This window comes from Chionomys nivalis, chromosome 19 (assembly GCF_950005125.1).
Source record: "Chionomys nivalis chromosome 19, mChiNiv1.1, whole genome shotgun sequence".
Classification (NCBI taxonomy): Eukaryota; Metazoa; Chordata; class Mammalia; order Rodentia; family Cricetidae; genus Chionomys; species Chionomys nivalis.
In genome coordinates, this window is record NC_080104.1 from 11,284,254 (window position 1) to 11,304,466 (window position 20,213).

General features: G+C 48.5%; 1 protein-coding gene across 1 annotated transcript in view; it reads left to right on the plus strand.

Moving 5' to 3' along the window:
• Bicral (BICRA like chromatin remodeling complex associated protein) overlaps window positions 1-20,213 on the plus strand; it is a 98,517-nt gene that overhangs the window by 73,361 nt on the left and 4,943 nt on the right. The window contains exons 7-12 of the mRNA XM_057794546.1: window positions 11,987-12,092; window positions 12,982-13,082; window positions 14,370-14,428; window positions 15,800-15,945; window positions 16,952-17,046; window positions 17,685-17,787. Of these exons, the coding sequence (XP_057650529.1) occupies window positions 11,987-12,092; window positions 12,982-13,082; window positions 14,370-14,428; window positions 15,800-15,945; window positions 16,952-17,046; window positions 17,685-17,787 (610 nt within the window). The remainder of the gene's footprint in view (window positions 1-11,986; window positions 12,093-12,981; window positions 13,083-14,369; window positions 14,429-15,799; window positions 15,946-16,951; window positions 17,047-17,684; window positions 17,788-20,213) is intronic.

The window sequence follows — 20,213 nt, forward strand, 5'->3', positions numbered from 1 at the left end:
TCTCAAGGCAGAGGCAGGCAGATCTTAGACTACTACCTAGTGAATTCCAGGTCAGCCAGGGCTTCCTAGTAAGACCCTGTCTCAAAATAAAATAAGATAAAATTTTAAGAAATAAAGTGGTTTCCAAAAGTTTCAGAGAAAGCTGATAATTTTCAGTGAAAATGTTTGTGTAAATGTAGATTCTTCAGACAGTATGATGAGCTAGAAACAGAGTCCCCTCCTGCTGATGTAGTCCCAGAGGGTCTGGTGGCGGGACTGAAGTCGGCCTCATCCCCTCTCAGCTCTAGGAACTTGTCCCCGCGTCCCAGAAGAGGTGATGCCTGGGATCTGCTATTACAGCAACCTCCACCCTGCTGAGAGAGTAGTGGGTGCTCCAAGTTCAAGGCCGCCTAGGCTAGAGTGAGAGAGCCCGTCTCAGGTATAAACAAGCAAACAGGAGCTGTGCAACCAGTCCTTCATTCCCCAGCCCCCTGAGGCTCTTAGATTTCCTGTGACACGATCTCTGCCAGACAACATGAGTAGACAGGTTGCTTATGACACTGCGGACACTTTACTATCATGTATGATCAGCTTTTTTGTTTTTTGTTTGTTTGTTTGCTTGTTTTTCCTTTGGGTTTTTTGTTTGTTTGTGTTTTTCAAGACAGGGTTTCTCTGTGCAACAGTCCTGGTTGTCCTGGAACTCAGTACACCAGGCTGAACTCGAACTGCCTCTGCTCCCGAGGGCTGGGATTAAAGGCGTGGGCCACCACTGCCTGGCCATAATAGTTTTTTGTGACTTTTTATGCAGGAAGATCAGGGAAGTAAGTCATTGGTGTGGTTCCCAGGCTGCTCCTGCCATCAGTTTCCAGGAACTCCATCTGGAGGGAGGAATAAGCACGTGGCTTTGGAGGCGGCAGGCACTATAGGGTAGTATGTAGGTCACCTGCCAGATGTATGCGCAGAACCAAGAGTGCCTTCTACTTTATAAATGCACTGTAAATTTCCTGTGGAAATCATGGGCAGTTATAATGAACCAAAATATCATTATTCAAGCATGTAGTGTGTATATTAGTGAAAATTTAAATTTGGCAAGTATTTTTTAAAGATTTATTTATTTATTTATTTATTTTTTTTTTGGAGCCTGTCCTGGAACTAGCTCTTGTAGCCCAGGCTGGTCTCGAACTCAGAGATCCTCCTGCCTCTGCCTCCCAAGTGCTAGGATTAAAGGCGTGCACCACCACCGCCCGGCTTAAAGATTTATTCTTATTGTTTTTAATTCTGTGCATGCTTGAGTCTGTGTGGGCACATGAGCACCAGTACCTGAGGAAGAGGGGTATCGCTCCCTTAGAGCTGGAGCCAAGGCAGTTGTGAGCCAGCCAGGGTCAGTGTTCAGAGCTGAACCCAGGTCCTCTTCAAAGGCAGTAAGTGCTCTTAACTGCGGAGCCTCTCTCCAGCCCCATAATCCAACATTTTAATAATATAAATGGTTAATGTTATGGGCAGTGAGAGCTCAGCAGTTAAGTACTTACTGAGCAAGCCTGGCCACCTGGAAAGGGCCCACTCTGCAAAGGTGCCCTCTCACCTCCACACATGTGCACACGTGCACACTCACACATGTGCACACACACTTAACATTCGAGAGGACTGACTTTCTCGGCATTGTATTTAAGTAGCTTGGTCACACGCACTCACCTAGAACAGGGAGGTGTCCTTTCCTCCCCTCTCTCCAGCCGCCACTTGTCACAGGTGACCAGTGGAGCCGACTTCCTGGGCTTCCAGCCTCACTCCCACTCTCCTTAATGGGGAGACTCGAGAGCCACAGAAGCTGGAAGGCTGCAGCAGCCGTTCACCTGGTGCCCCCGTGGCCGCTGTCTGTAGTGTTTGTTTAGTGTATTGTGTCTGTGTGCCTGTGTGGTGTGCACACGTGCACATACAAACACAGCTTTTCCTCTGAACCATCTCAGAGTCCTTTATAAACACCGTGACTGTTTCGCCTGTCCCTTCTTCAGCAGGCATCTCCTGAGAGAGGGGGCCGTGCTGCTGTTCTGTGTTGTCATAATAGTTTTTACTCAAAATTCAGTCAGAAAACATTATTTGCAAGACAGGGTTTCTCCATAGCTTTTTGGTTCCTGTCCTGGAACTAGCTCTTGTAGACCAGGCTGGCCTGGAACTCACAGAGATCCGCCTGCCTCTGCCTCCTGTGTGCTCGGACTAAGGGTGCACCACCGCCGCCCAGCACTCTTGCTGCTCTTGCAGAGGAACTGAGTTCAGCTCCCAGCACTCACATGGGACAACTCACAACTGTCTGTAACTCCAGCTCTAGCGAGCTCTGGCACTTCTGGCCTGTGTGGGCACCTGCACTGATATGCACACAGACACACATATATACATAATTAAAAATAATAAAAATTGCCAGGCGGTGGTGGCGCACACCATTAATTCCAGCACTCAGGAGGCAGAGGCAGGCAAATCTCTGTGAGTTCAAGGTCAGCCTGGTCTATAGAGCTAGTTCCAACAGGCTCCAAAGCTACAGAGAAACCCTGTCTCAAAAAACAAAACAATAATAAGAATAATCAACATTTTATAAAACCCTTAAGGACCTGCAAGATGGCTTAGCAGGTAAAGTTGCTTGTCGCCAGGCTAAACTCAATCTCTGAACCTCATGTGATAGAAAGAGAACCCAGTCCCACGGGTTGTCCTCTGATCTCCACATGTGCACTTTGGCATCTGATCCTCGTCCCTCCACAAGTGTAAAAGAAGAAAGATAAAGCAAATCCTTGAACAAAGTAGATAAAATATTGTAAAGAGCCTGACTTTTCAGCCAGCTATTGGCTGTGGCCCAGTAACCTCATGGCTGCCTCTCCTGTTCGCTCATCAGGATCTCACCCACTTGACAGCTGCACACACACACACGCACACACACACACTCACACACACCACCTTGCTCTTTTGAAGCTAATCTAAAGTCTAGTGTGCATGTCCAGTCTGGTTGTGTTTCTTCCTACTTAGCGTGCTTTCCTTTTCTTTTTTCTTTCTTTCTTTTTTTTTTTTTTTAAAGATTTTATTTATTATGTATACAACAGTCTGGCTCCCTGTATGCCTGCAGGCCAGAAGAGGGCGCCAGATCTCATTACAGATGGTTTTGAGCCACCATGTGGTTGCTGGGAATTGAACTCAGGACCTCTGGAAGAACAGTCAGTGCTCTTAACCGCTGAGCCATCTCTCCAGCCCTTTCCTTTTTTTTCTTAAAGATTTATTATATATACAACACACCATGTATATATATGTTATATATATACACACAACAGAAGAGTGTGCCCCCATGTCGATATAAATGGTTGTGAGCCACTATGTGGTTGCTGGGAGTTGAACTTAGGACCTCTGGAAGAGCAGTCAGTGCTCTTAACCTCTAAGTTCTCTCTCCAGCCCACTTTCCTTCTTTTTGATGCTCAAGTTGTCCTAAGTTTGTGTGGAGCCAGTTCAATACGGGTCCTCTGCTCCTGAGGTTCCCACCGCTGAGCACTTCTTCCTTTGCAGGCTTGGTTGAGAATGCCTGGCCTCAAACCGACCAGGTCTCCTTCATGGAGCTCTGTGAACTGGAGACTTAAGCCAGGACTAACTCCGAAGCTTTTCACTGTCTTGTGAATGGATCAGAAATGAAGTCTGTGATTAAACAGATGACTTTTATGAGACGTTAGCTTGTCAGACAAAACTGTGATGGGTCTAAATCTCCTCAGTGCTCCAAAAGATTTAGTAGTAGGTTTAAAATTCCGTGAGAACCAAAGCCAGCATGTCCCCTCGTGGTCTCGTCTATGAGGGTGCAGGTGTGAGCAAGCTGATTTGTCTGTTGAGGTCTCCAGCCATGCCTCTCTGTGATCCCCACCCTCTCCTGCCTTACTGTGTCTGCAGATTTCCAGCACCATGGCCTTGCTTTATTCTCTCATACTTTTAATAAGTCACCAAATCCTATTAAAAAAAACCACATTTTTTTTCTAGGCAGTGGTGTCTCACACCTTTAATCCCAGCACTCTGGAGGCAGAGGCAGGCAGCTCTCTGTGAATTTGAAGCCAGCCTGGTCTACATACAGAGAAACTCTGTCTTGAAAAAGTTTTTAAACAAAAAATATTTTTTTTGAGACAGGGTCTCTCACTATGCAGCTCTGGCTGGCCTCAAACTCACAGAAATCCCCCTGCCTCTGCTTCCCCAATGCTAAAAAGTATACCACCACACTAAGCTTTAAATTCTTCTTTGAAGCCAGGCTGTGGTGGCGCACGCCTTTAATCCCAGCACTTGGGAGGCAGAGGCAGGCGGATCTCTGGGAGTTCGAGACCAGCCTGGTCTACAAGAGCTAGTTCCAGGACAGGCTCCAAAACCACAGAGAAACCCTGTCTTGAAAAACAAACAAACAAACAAAAATTCTTCTTTGAAAATGTCTCATGCGTTCACTCCATGAATGTTGGAAATATTGACAGGAACCAGGACAGTGCCGGGGCTTAAGCAGATTATTTTTGATCCTTTCTTGGAGGTGCACACGGCGCTCCTGTGGCAGCCCCACGGTAGGCACAGTGTGTGCTCACACAGGCCGCCACACTGTACTCCCTCCCTCCTTTTCCATATTCATACTCTGCGGCAGGCTGTAGGGAGCCTTCTCCAGGAAAGTGGAGTTGGGTAAGGAAGCCCAGCTGAGTTGTCCTTGCCTGTGTCCTGTCAGCAAGTGGCTTGTGGTCTCAGTCCGTCTTTAGTTTTCTCGTCTGAAAAATCGGGTCTTCTAGGGAGCTTCTAAAACTGTTGATGCCTGGACCTTATCCCCATAAATTCTGATCTAAGCAGCCTGGAGCAAGGACCTCAGGCACCAGTGTTTACAGAAACTCAAGTGACTGTGAAGTGCAGCTCAGGGAGAAGGGCACAGGGCTAGCCAATGCTCACAGCCCATTACGTCCCTAATGTCACCTCATTAGACACGGCTTTCCCATCAGAATGATTGATGTGCCTTTAGCCCCTCCTTCACAGCGCGCTTCCAGAACATCAATCCTAAAACATTGGCCCGGTGACCTGAGCTTTCTTTCCACTCCTAGAAGGAAGCATACATGGCCTGCACTCGATACTTTTGAACCCAGACTGGTGGTAACTGCAGCCTGCCCTTTTCCACCATGCTTCAGTCGCTCGCTTCTTCAGGCTCCCGTCCAAATTCCTAGAAGCTCACAGGCTCCTTGCTTTCCTCCCTGATGTCTGTGTGTGTGTCTTTCCATCTGTACTGAGCACCAAGTGTGTAGCCCCAGTCTGTGTCAAGTGTCTACTGAGCATTGTCACACAACAGTCTCTGGAGCATAAAACCCTGCTGCAGGACCCAGAGAAGCAAGTGTTCACATGTGTGTGTGCGTGCGCGTGTGGCCACACGTGTCACAGCATGAGCGTGCAGGCTGCAGGAGCTGGTTCTCTTCCTCCGTGTGGGTCGCACTCAGGCTTGGCAGCAGGAGCCTTACCCGCTAAGCCATCTCACTGGCTGCCAATCTAAAGGAAGGAAGGGGTAACAAGACAGAGGGTCCAGAAAAGCCTGGGAGAAAAGATAACGTGCACCATGGGGGAAGGAAAGCAGGTCTAGGTGCTAGGAGGAGGATGTTGGTGGGAAAGGTGTGTGGTGTGTGTCCTACGAGTCTTTGGCATGTTAAGAGTCGTGTTGTTGTGCCAAGCGTGTGCCTTTATTTATTTTTTTGGGTTTTTTTGTTTGTTTGTTTGTTTATTTGTTATGTATACAGTGTTCCTTCTGCATGTATGCCTGTGGGCCAGAAGAGGGCACCAGATCTCAGATTACAGATGGTTGTGGTTGCTGGAAGTTGAACTCAAGACCTCTGGAATAGCAGCAAGTGCTCTTAACCACCTAGCTATCTCTCCAGTCCCATTTTGCCTTAAATCTCAGCACTTGGGAGGCCAAGGCCGAGGCAGGCAGATCTCTGGGAGTTCAAGGCCAGCCAGGGCTACAGGAGAACCTGTGACAAAAACAAAGCCAGACAGTGGGCGTACAGAGCCAGACAGTGGGCATACAGAGCCAGACAGTGGGCATCCAGAGCCAGACAGTGGGCATACAGAGCCAGACAGTGGGCATACAGAGCCAGACAGTGGGCATACAGAGCCAGACAGTGGGCATACAGAGGCAGGCGAGTTTCCTGAGTTCGAGGTCAGCCTGGTCCACAGAGCGAGTTCCATGACAGGCTGCACAAAGCTACACAGAAAAATCCTGTCTTGAAAAACCAAATTAAATAAATAAATAAATAAAAATAAAAATAGAGCCTTGTTGCTGGGTGTTCTGACACACACCTTCGTTCCCAGCACTACACAGGCAGTGGCAAATCGGATGTTGATGAGTTTGAGGCCAGCCTGCTCTACATAGTGAGTTCCAGAACAACCAGAGCTACATAGTAAGATCCTGTCTCAAAAACAAATAAGAAAGTCAGTGTCATAGTCCAGGCATGGACACACACCTGTACATGGTCCAGGCATTTGGGAGTTGACACCAGATCAGGAGTTCAAGGTTAACCATGGCTTATGGCTACAGAACCATCTCGGCTAGTGAGACCCTGTCTCAAAAAAAAAAAAAAAAGCAAAAATAGTCATAGTGTTAACCTAAATGTGAAATAGTGAAGACTTGTGTGTCCTATGGTGGGAAGTACATGGATTTAAAACGAAGCTAGCCAGTTGTGGTGGCTCACGCCGGTAGGATTTGCTGAAGGAGGCAGAGGCAGGAGGAGTTCGAGGCCAGCCTCGGCTACACATTTTTGGCCAGGCGGTGGTGGTGGTGCACGCCTTTAATCCCAGCACTTGGGAGGCAGAGGCAGGCGGATCTCTGTGAGTTCGAGACCAGCCTGGTCTACAAGAGCTAGTTCCAGGACAGGCTCCAAAACCACAGAGAAACCCTGTCTCGAAAAACCAAAAAAAAAAAAAAAAAAAAAAAAAAAAAAAAAACGAAGCTAGAACCTGTGGTTAGCTGCCGTGTTGGAGACTGAGAACGACATAAGATGCTGGCAGCGGCAGAAACGGGGAGGGAGGGCAGTTCTTACTTGTAAAGGAAGCTGCCGAGTTTTAGGTGTGGTCATCAGGTCTGAGGCAGCCAAGGACAGCTGCTGGGTGGGAAGTCAGCAGGGAAGCTGCAGTCTCAGCACGGTAGAGGGAGCACACACAGGAGAAGTCAGAAAGGGAAACTAGCCTGCGATGGGGCTAGCCTGGGAGCTGTGCAGTGTGATGGGGCTAGCCTGGGAGCTGTGCAGTGTGATGGAGCTAGCCTGGGAGCTGTACAGTGCGGAGTCACTTGCAATAGACTAAGAGCTGGGTGTAGTCAGTCGTGGCTGTAATCCCAGCACTTGGAAGACTGAGGCATGGGTCTGCTGTGAGTTCAAGGATAGCCTAGGCTCTAAAATAAAGAAAACAGAACGAGGGAGAGATGGCTCAGTGGTTAAGAGTACTTGCTATCTGGAAGTACTGAGAACTGGGTTTAGAATCCTAGAACCCAAGTAACAAGTCTAGTGTCTGTCATATGTTGTGACGTTAAAGGAGATTGCTCCCTTGTAGCCTGGAAAATTCCAGCTTTGAGACAACAGGCAGAGATGACAGAAAGGACACCTGCTGCCCCCTTCTGGCTGCTGAGTACATGCACAGGCTTACACATTGCATGCTCACACATGTGTACACGTAACACACTGACATATGCATATACAGTAGAAGTAAATAGTTTTTTGGTGTTTTTTTGTTCGTTTTATTTTGTTTTAAAAGTTTTTAGCTTTTCAAGGCAGGGTCTCTCCACACAGCACTGCTCTCCTGTAGACCAGGCTAGTCTAGAAGGCTCTGCTGGGGTTAACAGCTTGTGCCACCACATCCTGCAACTACCCCAGCAATGCACTTCCTCCAGCAAGGTCACGCCTCCCACATACTCCCTGGGGTCCTAGGATCCAGATCTCTGAGCCTATGGGGACCGTTCTCATTCAAACCACACAGTTTTAAATGCCTAGTCCCACTTGAGCAGGCTGAGTGCTAGTCCTGTCTGCGGCCGAGACAGAATACTACGACTAAGGCAGATTATAGAAGGAAGAGTGAGAGAGGCCATTGTGGCCGGGAGGCCTGACACAGACGTGGCAACACGGCTGAGAGACCACAGCCTCAACCAAGAGCGTGCAGCAGAGAGGGAAGGATTAAGCCAAAGAGGCTGTGAATTAGAGAGAACAAAGAGGCAGGTCCATGAGAGGGACTGGAGGGAGGGGGTGATGCAGTTGTAGTTAGAGAGACAGGACGGAGATGAGTGACCCTGAGGCGAGCGTAGTATTTCTGGGGCATAAGCGGTAGATGAAAGTCATTCTTACAGCTTGGAGCAAACTTAATTGTTTTTATAAAAATTTTTTAAAATGGCATCCCCCAGCTTCGTCTCCTACCATACTGACTAGACAGGACCTGGGGTCTCCTGACTGACAGACAGATGACAGGAAGTGAAGGTGAACTGTGACGAAAGCGCAGTGGGGTCTGCACGGGAGCCAGGAGCCAGCGCTGCCTGTACGTTATTGTCAGATCATGAGGAGAGTTAAATCACGAAATATGGAGCACACCAACCTTTGTGTGTGTGTGCGCGTGCGTGTATGTGTTTGTGACTGTGTTCGCATGCATGCAAGTATGCAGGAGAGAAGAGGCATGTTGTGCACATACACATAAATTTTAAAATAAGAAAAAATAGCCAATTGTCATGGAGCACTCCTTTAATCCCAGGTCGAGGGAGGGAGAGGCAGGCAGATCTCTGAGTTCAAGGCCAACCTGGTCTACACAGTGAATTTCAAGATAGTCAGAGCTACACAATAGACTCTCTCTTAGAAAACCAAAAATAAGCTGGCTGGTGGTGGTGCACACCTTTGATCCCAGAGGCAGGGGGGTCTCTATGAGTTCAAGGCCAGCCTGGTCTACAGAGTGAGTTCCAGAACTGGCTCCATATCTCATAAAACCAAAAAAAAAAAAAAAAGGAGGCTGGAGAGATGGCTCATGGCTCAGAGGTTAAGAGCACTGGCTGCTCTTCCAAAGATCCTGAGTTCAATTACCAACAACCACATGGTGGTTCACAACCATCTGTAATGAGATCTGGTGCCCTCTTCTGTTCTGACCTGCAGACATCCACACAGACAGAATACTGTATACATACATAATAAATAAATCTTAAAAAAAAAAAAAAAGGAAAGAAAACCAGGCTGGGTAGCATGTACCTGTATTCCCAGCTACTTGTAAAGGTGAGGTGGGAGGATCAAGAGTGCAGGAGCCTGGGCCCTAGAGCGCATTCAAAGTCAGCATGAGTAATTTAGACCTTGAGTTCAGAGTGGAGCAGTCGCCAGCAGTAGTCAGGCCGTTGGGCTTAATCTTTCTGAACACAGGAGAAGGAAAAGAGCAGAGGGAGGGAGACACAGTTTAAAGATTAGATTCATTTTTGTTATTCTATTTTATTCAGGCTAGTATTAAGTTGAATTTGCAGATCCTAATTTCTTGTCACCTAAAGTTAACATTGTACAAAGTATGACTTCACCAGAAGGCAGGCATAAGAGCAATGCACACTCTACACAGAAAGGAAGTGTGTGTTGACAGGCATCGGGTCAGACCTGGTATGTGGAATGTGTACAGACCCCACCCAGGAACTGCTAAGAAAAATCCTGTCCTGGGCTGGGCATGGCGGCACAGGCCTTTAATCTGCACTCAGGGGTAGGGGCAGTCAGATCTCTGAGTTTGAGACCAGTCTACAGATCCAGTTCCAGGACAGCCAGGACTACGCAAAGAAACTCTGTCTTGAAAAATAAAAATAAATAAATAAAAGATAATTTCCCAGCTGAGTGCAACTCTTGGGAGGCAGGTGGATCTCTGTGAATTTGGGGCCAGCCTGGTCTACAGAGTGAGTTCCAGGACTACACAGAGAAGCTGCGTTTTGAAAAACCAAAAAAAAAAAAAAAAAAAAAAAAAAAAAAAAAAAAAAAAAAGAAGAAGAAGAAGAAAGAAAGAAAAAGAAGAAATCTCATTTTCCATTCATTTCCTGCTCGTGAGGTAAAGCAGGGTGTGTCCATTGTAGCTGAGATGAAGCAAGTGCTCCCCCTCCTCTGAACGGCTGTGAGAGCAGGAAGTCAGGATGCTTGAGATGGGCTAATGCACTGATTTTGATTTAGTCCCTTAAGATACTGGGAGCATCGTGGTTTTGTTTTCGAAGAAAAAATTGGCATGTGTGGTAGTACATGCATTTAATCCCACTCTCCAGACGGAAACAGATAGATCTATCTCTGTGACGTCCCAGCCAGCCTGATCGACATTGTGAGTGTCAGGTCAGCCAGGGCTGCATAGTGAGACGCTGCCCCCACCAAAGAGGGAGGAAGAGAGAGAAAAAAAAATTCCATGAGCTTATAGATTATAGATATACTCGGAAACTCTCCCATTGTGATAGAAGAATGTTTTTAGAGTGTTCTTTCTGTAATAGTTAACCTGAAAGTGACACCAAGCAGACATTGAGAAATTTGGTTGATGGGGCTGGAGAGATGGCTCAGTGGTTAAGAGCTTTGCCCGCTCTTCCAAAGGTCCTGAGTTCAATTCCCAGCAACCACATGTACTCATCTGTAATGAGATTTGGCGCCCTCTTCTGGCCTGCAGGGATACATAATAAATAAATCTGAGAGAGAGAGAGAGAGAGAGAGAGAGAGAGAGAGAGAGAGAGAGAGAGAGAGAGAGAGAGAGAGAGAGAAAAGAAAGAGAAAGAAAGAAAGAAAGAAAGAAAGAAAGAAAGAAAGAAAGAAAGAAAGGAAGGAAGGAAGGAAGGAAGGAAGGAAGGAAGGAAGGAAGGAAGGAAGGAAGGAAGAAAGGAAGAAAGGAAGGAAGGAAGAAATTTGGTTGAGGCTGGGCGGTATGGCACATGCCTTTAGTCCCAGCGCTCAGGAGGCAGAAGCAGGTGGATCTCTGTGAGTTCGAGGCCAGCTCAGGAGGCAGAGGCAGGCAGATCTCTGTGAGTTTGAGGCCAGCCTGGTCTACAAGAGCTAGTTCCAGGACAGGCTCCAAAGCTATAGAGAACCCTGTCTCAAAAAACCAAAAAAAAGAAAAAAAAATTGTTGACCTAAGTTGGGTTCGCTTGGCAGCATGTGACTGGTGATCGGCACTCCCTGTAACTTCATCTGAGGCATATGACGCCTGTCCAGCCTCTAAAAACAAACAATAAATGTTTTTAAAAAATGAATATTGTCTAGCACTTGTTTTATGTTTTTGAGATAGGGTGTTTCTATGAAGGCCTGAAACTCACAGGGTTCCACCTGCCTCTCCCTCTTGCTCAGATTAAAGGCGTTCAGTACCTCAAACTGCTTGTTTGGCATTTTAAAGTAATCTATTTTAAAGTAATCTATTGGGACGGGAAAGATGGCTCAACAGTTAAAAGCAGTTGTTGCTCTTGTAAAAGCCCCAGGTTCAGTTCACAGCCCCTGCATGGTGGCTCACAACCATCCATAACTCCAGTTCCAAAGGGTGTGATGCCTTCTGGCCTCTTTGGCCACTGGGTACAGATGTGGTGCGTACACATACACACACTGGGTACAGATGTGGTGCGTACACATACACACACTGGGTACAGATGTGGTGCGTACACATACACACGCTGGGTACAGATGTGGTGCGTACACATACACACGCTGGGTACAGATGTGGTGCGTACACATACACACGCTGGGTACAGATGTGGTGCGTACACATACACACGCTGGGTACAGATGTGGTGCGTACACATACACACGCTGGGTACAGATGTGGTGCGTACACATACACACGCTGGGTACAGATGTGGTGCGTACACATACACACGCTGGGTACAGATGTGGTGCGTACACATACACACGCTGGGTACAGATGTGGTGCGTACACATACACACAGCAAAGCACTCTTACACATTAAACACATCTCAAGAAAGAAGCAATCGCTTTCTACTTTTAACAGCGAAACTAACATTTTTCTTGGTTCTTTGGTCTACAGGCTCAGAAAAAGTGTTTGAACCAGACCTCCCCCATTCCCACGTCCAAGACCACAGATGGCCTGAGGCCAGCGCAGATCCCTGGGCTCTCGAGCACAGCACTGCCAGGTCAGGAGCCTCTGCAAAAGTTTGCCGGAGTCTGCCCCATCCTCCCAGTGCCTGAAACATGAGCCGCTGCCTCCCTCTGCCTTCAGAGTCTGTCTTCTGAGCCCCCGAACTGGGATTTGCCCTGTCGTTCCCTTCCTCCGTCCCCTCCCACCCAAAGCGAAGGGCACCTCTGAGAAGGGAGAGCTCTGGGTTTGATGAGCAAGGCACACAGAACCTTGTCATTAGCCCCATGTCGCGATGTGCATGCGTGTTCAGAAGCCCCACCCCCAAACTGGAGACCTGTAGGTTGCATACGGTGCTTCACAGTAGCTGCTCGACTCCTCTCATGCTAAGGCAAAGCAGCCTTTGCCCACAGCTGTGCGCATAGTAACCGTTCTTGCCAGCTCAGTGCATAATCAAATATAGGAGCTCGAGCATCCTTCAGAATCCCCTCTGGGCCTCCTTCCTGCAGGTGTAGTTTGGAGTTCTGAAGTACTGACTGCAGGCTGAGGCCTCGTTCTCAGACCACAGACAACTGGAAACTACATATGCATTTGCAGTTCCGTTTATTCTCGTAGATTAAGTTTCTCTATTGATTCCTACTCAGAGTTGAATAGCACCTATCTCTACCTCCATAGCTGATAGATCAGAGTGTCCTGCTCCCTTCCTCCCCACAGGTTTTATCAAGAAATCCCTTTCAGGCTGGGGGTGGTGGTCCACACCTCTAATCCCAGCACTCTGGAGGCAGAAGCAGGATAATCACTGTACAGTCAAAACCAGTCTGGTCTACTTAGCAAGTTTCAGGTCAGCCAGGGCTACAAAGTGAGACTTTACCTCAAAATAAGAAAGAAGAAAGAAGCCCTTTCATGCACATGCTGGACCTGACTGTCCTCTGCATTCATTCTAATAGGACAGGATTCTGGAAGCAAAATGATGCCAGCATCCTTGGGGACTACACAGCCACAGCAGGAAAACTCGGTTGGATCATCCCCTAGCCAGACAGCTGTGCAGGTAGGCGACTGGTGTTTGCGTGCCCTCGCGGCTTTAAAGGAATGAGTGTGTGGTCTCCGGAGGCACTGTGCACACAGCTAGTCTCCAAGTGCTGCAACACCACACTGAAGGTTTCCCAGGAGGGCAGGCTGGCCACATTCATGTTTCCACGATGAATCTTTCTTAGCTGTTCCTGACATGTTCCCGGTGCCTCATGAATCCACCATAGTCAAGGCCCTGGAGTGTGTGCAAGGCCCTGGGATTGACCTTCAGAAGTGCTGCACGCACGCGTGCACACGCCCCCCCACACACACACACCGGCAGCCAACATATGCTAGACACTTAAAAAGCTGCACTCGTAGGGTTGGGATTGTAGTTCTTTTATCATTCATGGGACAAAATACTTGACAAAGCAGCTTAAGGGAGGAAGGGGTTTGGGGCTCACACTTTGAAAGCACAGTCCCTTGGGGAAGAACGTCGTCATAGCAGAGTGTAAAGGAGTGTGAAGGGGCTGTTTCTGCGGTCAGGAATCTGGGCGATTGCTGGTGCTCAGGTCCCGTCCTCCTCATTCATCGAGGACCCTAGGCCATGGGGCAGGGTCTGCCCTCACACCTCAGCCCAGTCTCCTCACTCCCTCCCACATGTGCCGAGAGGTTTCTTTCCAGAGGGATGTTAGATCCTCTCCAGTTGACAGTCGAGAGTGACCATCACAGGGATGTCACTCAGTAGCCAGCATTTGCACAAGGGCCAGGGCTCAATCCCCAACACTGCACAGACGGGAAATCACAACAGTCTTATTAGGAGTGGTTCTGCCCCCACAAGTCTATGCCCAGCCTGGTCTCTAATGAGTTCCAGGGCAGCCAGGGTTCATAGCAAGACTCAGAAACCAAGCAAAGTGGGTCTGTTCATGGTGAACATGGAGATTTGTTTTGTTCTGTTTGTATATGAGGACCAACCATGAATGCGTGAAGCAGCTGTTTGCCTGGTCCTTTGACTCACCTTGTACCTGTAAATCTCAAGGCTTTTCAAACTACTCATCTCATGAAGGAAGGGAAGCTGTTTTGTGTCTAGCTCTCTAAGGCCTTGGCTTCTTCCCCAAAACTGCTGGAAGCTGCTGTGCTGTACAGCTTCCTGTAGACTTAGCCCTGGTGCTCTTGGCTACAAAGAAGCTGGCCACGCTGGCTTGTTTGGGTTTTCAGCAGGACACGTTTCAAAGTCTTATTTGTTGATAGATAACAGGGAGCTCTTGGAGCACAGCAGCCTTGATCTCTAGATCTGTTTTGTGACTTTTCCTGTGGTTTATTTTAGGTGGATGGTCATTCGGGACAGAAGAGGCCTGCCACCAAACAGCTGACTAAAGGAGCTTTGTAAGTCGTGCTTCTAAAGGAAAAATTCTCGGTTTTTCTCAGGGTATCTTAGGGTCCCTTGTTTTCTCTAAATACACCCCCACACCCCACTATAATGGTGAGTTTGTTAGCCTTTCTAAAATGGGCTTTAATCCCAACATGTAGACGGCAGAAACAAGAGATCTCTGGGTTTCTGTGAGTTAAAGGCCAACCTGGTCTCCACAGTGAGCTCCAGACCAGCCTGGTCCCCACAGTGAGCTCTAGACCAGCCTGGTCCTCACAGTGAGCTCTAGACCAGCCTGTTCCTCACAGTGACCTCTAGACCAGCCTGGTCCTCACAGTGAGCTCTAGACCAGCCTGATCCTCACAGTGAGCTCCAGACCAGCCTGGTCCTCACAGTGAGCTCCAGACCAGCCTGGTCCTCACAGTGAGCTCCAGACCAGCCTGGTCCTCACAGTGAGCTCCAGACCAGCCTGGTCCTCACAGTGAGAGCCGGAGAGATGGCCTCGTTGTCAAAGTGCTTGCTCTGCAAGCATGAGGATGAGGGTTCACTCCCTGACCCGTGTAAACCAATCCAGGCACAGCAGCCAGCCCTCTGATCCCAGACTGGGAGGCAAAGCCAGGTGGACCCCTGGGAATCTCTGGCTGGCCAGCTTAGCCTGCTTAGCCAGCTGTTGGCAACTGAGAGAACCAGTCTCAAAAAGGCAAGGTCAGGGCCCCATGAGATGTCTCAGTAGGGGAAAGGTGCTTGTCACCACACCCAGTGGTCTGAGTTTGGTCTCTAGAGCCCACACAGCAGAAGGAGAGATGTTAGGTTGTCCTCTGACCTCTACCTGTGTGCCTCGATGCGTGTGCACACTTACACCAGGGGGGCAGGGCATGTTGATTACTTTGAAAATCATTTCCTACAGTTTGCTTTCATCGGGGCCAGTAAACAGATCAGATTAAGTGCATTGTTTGCTCTTTTGTTCTTGAAGAGAATGCGTCTGTCTCTCTGAGCAACCGCACACTGATCCTGGTGCACACGTTGTTTTTCTGAGGTTAGGGTCATAGAAATAGTGTACAGGATACAGGTGTGGAAAATGCATAGCCGCTGTACTATAGAAATGGCATTGCTACCAGGCAGTGGTAGTGCACGTCTTTAATTCCAGCACTCGGGAGGCAGAGGCAGGTGGATCTCTGTGACTTCGAGGCCAGCCTGATCTGTAAGAGCTAGTTCCAGGACAGCTAGGGCTGTTACACAGAGAAACCCTGTCTTGGGATTAAAAAAAAAAAAAAAAAAAAAGGAAAAAGAGAAGGAAAGAAAGAAAGAAGAACTAGCATTGCTAATAAATGGTTTGACTAATGCTCTCCTGATGTAACCTTACCTGAACTCTCTGTCTCCTCTGAAAGCATCCTCCAACAGTTGCAGAGGGACCAAGCCCATGCCGTGACCCCTGACAAAAGCCAGTTCCAATCACTAAGTGACACAGTGCAGAGACTGCTGTCCTACCACGTGTGCCAGGGCTCCATGCCCACGGAGGAAGACCTGCGGAAAGGTGAGCCGCCGCTGCCCGCCCACAGCACTCCTGCCTGTAGCCCGGTGGCTCTTACCACGGTGTAGCTTGTTTGCTGTGTACTCAGTGCCCCAGCCCCTGGGTCGGGCTGTAACTGGTCCAAAGGGGCGCACGGTGAGGCTGCTGGCTGTAAGTGGGGTGGCTTTCTTCCAGGTACTTTGCAGTGCACAAGAACTTGACTCTTGCCGTTGTACCAGGTCCAAGAATTAGTTACTTCCCTGAGGTCCCAAAGTAAATCTAAGTCATTGTATGGGTTTCAGGAAACTGACAAGGTTGGGGACAGGGCCCCTTCTCTAGCCCAAGAACCCCACTCATTCTGGCCTGTACCTGTTGTCTGTCTAAGTCTAATAGCAGGGATTTGGTAGCACCCCACTTTCCCTCCCCCTGCCAACTCTCCATGACATTGTCTTCCTCCACTGCCACTGGTCTGGATCCAGGGCCTCTGACCTCAGAGTAAGATTCTGTCTCCAGACCCACTGGGGCTTCCGGGGAGGTCTGATGAGTGGCTTCCTGCTCAGCAGTAAAGAACTGTGAAGATTCTGAGACAGAAGGAATTGGAAAATAGGACATTTTTTGAGACTAAAAGTCAAAACCCAGAGCTATAAATCATGACCTGCAAGGGTCATGGACTGGTTTGTGTCCCCCCAGCCAGACAGATGGACTTTATTTGTCCATCGTTCTGTCCACCCTGCTTCTGAGAAGGAACAAAGCTGAGGGAACCAGCTCATCGGCTCTGTGCAGTGCCCTTCCGTCCTGGACTTCTTAGAGCAGTGGTAATACGCTGTTGGTTTCCCGGGCTGTATTAGCCTGAGTTCCTCACCGCACAGTGCAGGATGTGTGAGCAGAGAAGGCTATCCAAGGGGGGTATCTGTAGCACGTCCTTGCTGCGGGTGGGTAGGCTGTGGGAATGAGTCCATGCCGCCAGTCTCAAGAAACAGACCAGTCTCTCTTACTGTTTTTTTCTCTTTTCAATTTTTCTTTTTTAAAGTGGACAATGAATTTGAAGAAGTTGCCACTCAGCTCCTTAAAAGGACCCAAGCGATGCTGAACAAATACCGATTCCTGCTCCTAGAAGACGCCATGGTAAAAGTGTGCTCCCAACATGGCTGCCTGAGTGGGTCTGCCAAGCCGAGGCGCAGAGAGAGGGTTCAGGGACTGCCACACCCAGAGCGTAGTTTATAAAGCAGGGATGTGTGAAGTTAGAGGACAACTTTCCAGTTAGCCATCACTGACGGTGACAGTGGCAGAAGCCACCAACAACCATTTCTGATTTTAAAGAGAGAGAGAGACTTAGTCTGAGCCATCTTAATAAGACTGCCTCACCAGGCACACCTTTAATCCCAGCTCTCAGAGGCAGAGGCAGGCAGATCTCTGTGAGGCTGAAGCTGGCCAGGCTTACAAAGTGAAACCCTAGCTCTAAAAACCAGGTCTAGCCAAGTGGTAGGGGTGGATCTCTGCCAGTTCCAGGACAGCCAGGGCTACACAGAGAAACCCTTTCTATGGGGGGAGGGGAGGAAGCTGAGGCAGGATGATCGCCCCAAGTTTGAGGCTAGTCTAAGCTACATGGGACCTTGTCTTCAAACAGCAGCAAATGTCATAGCTTCTCGTGCATAGCACATGTGTGATGGGGGAGCGCTAGAGTATCTGGACGCCAAACTCACTTCTCGGTGCTTCATTCCCTTGGTCAAAGCATACAAAGTGACTGGCTCTCTCCTCCTCAGAGAATCAACCCCTCTGCCGAGACTGTGATGATCGACAGGATGTTCAACCAGGAGGAAAGAGCTTCCCTGTCTCGGGACAAGCGTCTGGCACTCGTGGATCCTGGTAAGAAACATCATGGGGCAGGGGGTAATAGTCCCTGAGCAGTGCGGCCTTTGGGGATCTGTGTGACCTGCGGTGAATTCTGGGAAGGGAAAACCAACAGTTAATTTTTTTTAATTTTAATGGTTTCCCCTATTAAACTTCAAAACCTGTTGTTCTAGTCTTTTTTTTTTTTTTTTTTTTTTGGTTTTTTCGAGACAGAGTTTCTCTGTGGTTTTGGAGCCTGTCCTGGAACTAGCTCTTGTAGACCAGGCTGGTCTCGAACTCACAGAGATCTGCCTGCCTCTGCCTCCCAAGTGCTGGGATTAAAGGCGTGCACCACCACCGCCCGGCCGATTGTTCTAGTCTTTGAGAGCTAAATTAAACCAGAGGCTTATCCGCCTGTAAGGAAATGAAAGGCACACTTAGGAAACTATCAGTGAGGCATAGCCCAGGCCTGAGCCAGAAGCCCTAGTGCCCCACGGAGAGGCTTTTCTCTGTCCCACCTCCTACATGCAGTCCAGACTTTCTCCAAACCTGAGCTCCCCTCACCACCTCATTCTTGCTTTTGTTTGCTTAGACAAGGTCTCATTGTGTAGCTCTGGCTGTCCTGGAACTCACTGTATAGACCAGGCTGACCTCAAGCTCACAGGGTCTATCTCTGCCTCCCAAGTGCTGAGATTAAAGGTGTGAGCCATTACACCCAGCTTCAAATCTGTCCTTTTTAAATTAGATTTAATTCTTTTCTCTTTTTCAGGATTTTATTTTATTTTCAGTTAGTGGGGCATGTATGTTTATGTTATGCAAGTGCGGGTACACTCAGAGGCCAGAAGTGGTGTTGGATTTTCTGGGGTTGGAGTCAGAAACAGTATGACCCCCTGAGACAGCTGCTGGGAAACGAACTCAGGTCCTCTGGAGAGCAGTACACACTCTTACCTACTGAGCCATCTTTCCAGACCCTGAATTTTCAGTTGTGTTTATGTGTGTGCCTGTGTGGATAAATGCGCTTGAGGTATAAGGTGCCTGGAGGCCAGAGGTGTTGGGTCCCTGGAGCAGGAGTTGTGAGCAGGCAGTTGTGAGCCACCAAACATGGCTGCAGGAAAATGTACTTGGGTCCTCTGACCAGTAGTACATGGACTTAACTACTAAGCCATATCTCTAGCCCACTCCTCTTTTTAAAGATAGGAGTCTCACTACTATGTAGTCCTGGCTAGCCTGGGGTTCACTTGTTGATCACACTGGCCCAAACTCCCAGCACTGGGGGGTGTAGGCAGGCAGGAAGATCACAAATTTTTAGCCACCTTGGGCTATGAGTGAGAGAGAGGAGGGCACCAAAGGAAGAAAACGCCATCCTCCTGCCTCTGCCTCTTCCTCCATGTGCTGGGATTATAGGACCATACCACCACACTCAGCTCAAAAGCATTTTAAAATAGACCAAAAAGTCTGGGCAGTGGTGGTGCACACCTTTAACCCCAGTACTTGGAGGCAGAGGCAGGGGGATCTCTGAGTTCGAGGCTGCCCTGGTCTATAAAGTGAGTTCTAGAAGAGATAGGACAACATAGAGAATCCCTGTCTCAAAATAAAATAAATAGAACAAGCAGTTTTCTTTTTCTTTTTCAAAAAACATTATTGTGAATGTTTGTATATGGCTGTGTGGCTAGACACACCCAGGACACAGCGCCCGCCCGTGTGGGGTCACAGGAGAGCTTTTGGGCATCACTTCGTTCTCTGTGAGATCCATGGTCGGTCTCGGGATGTCAGGTGTGTGGCAAATACTTCAGCCTCTGAGCCGTCTCACCAGCCTGAGCTCTAACACTTTGTTCTGCCTTGCTTAGGTGCCCAAGTTGATCTCAAGTTCATGTGTCTAAAGTGATGCTCCTGCCTCAGTCCCCTGAGTAGCTGAGATTCGAAACTGTAAATCATAAACACCATAGTCCATGGAACATAAGTGTTTATACCATCTATAAAAATTATTTTAGAATCACATGCTGGGCTGGAGAGATGGATCAGTGGTTAAGAGCACTGGCTGCTCTTCCAAAGGACCCGGGTTCAATTCCCAGTAACCACATGGTGGTTCAGAACCATCTATAATGAGATCTGGTACCCTCTTCTGGCATGCAGGCATCAACAGACTTCTAGTTGAGCCTCTGTGCTCATATGATCGCTTGTGAAGTGTACATGTCTGGGACTCAGTAAGATCATTAATCTATCATCTAAGAAAAAAAGAAAAGTTAAAAAAAAAAAAACATTGAGGTTCTGCATTAGGCCTGCCTTGGCCAGGAGGTTTACGAATACTGTGTGGACGAGTCTGGAAGAAATACTGTGTGTCCCAGGAAAGCACAACACTGGGCGTCTGTCTCTGCCTTTGGTAGATTAGCTCCTGGTGACCCTGCCACTTTGTCTTACCGTGTCACAGCCTCGAGAGCAGGCCTGTAAGTGTCTGTCAGATG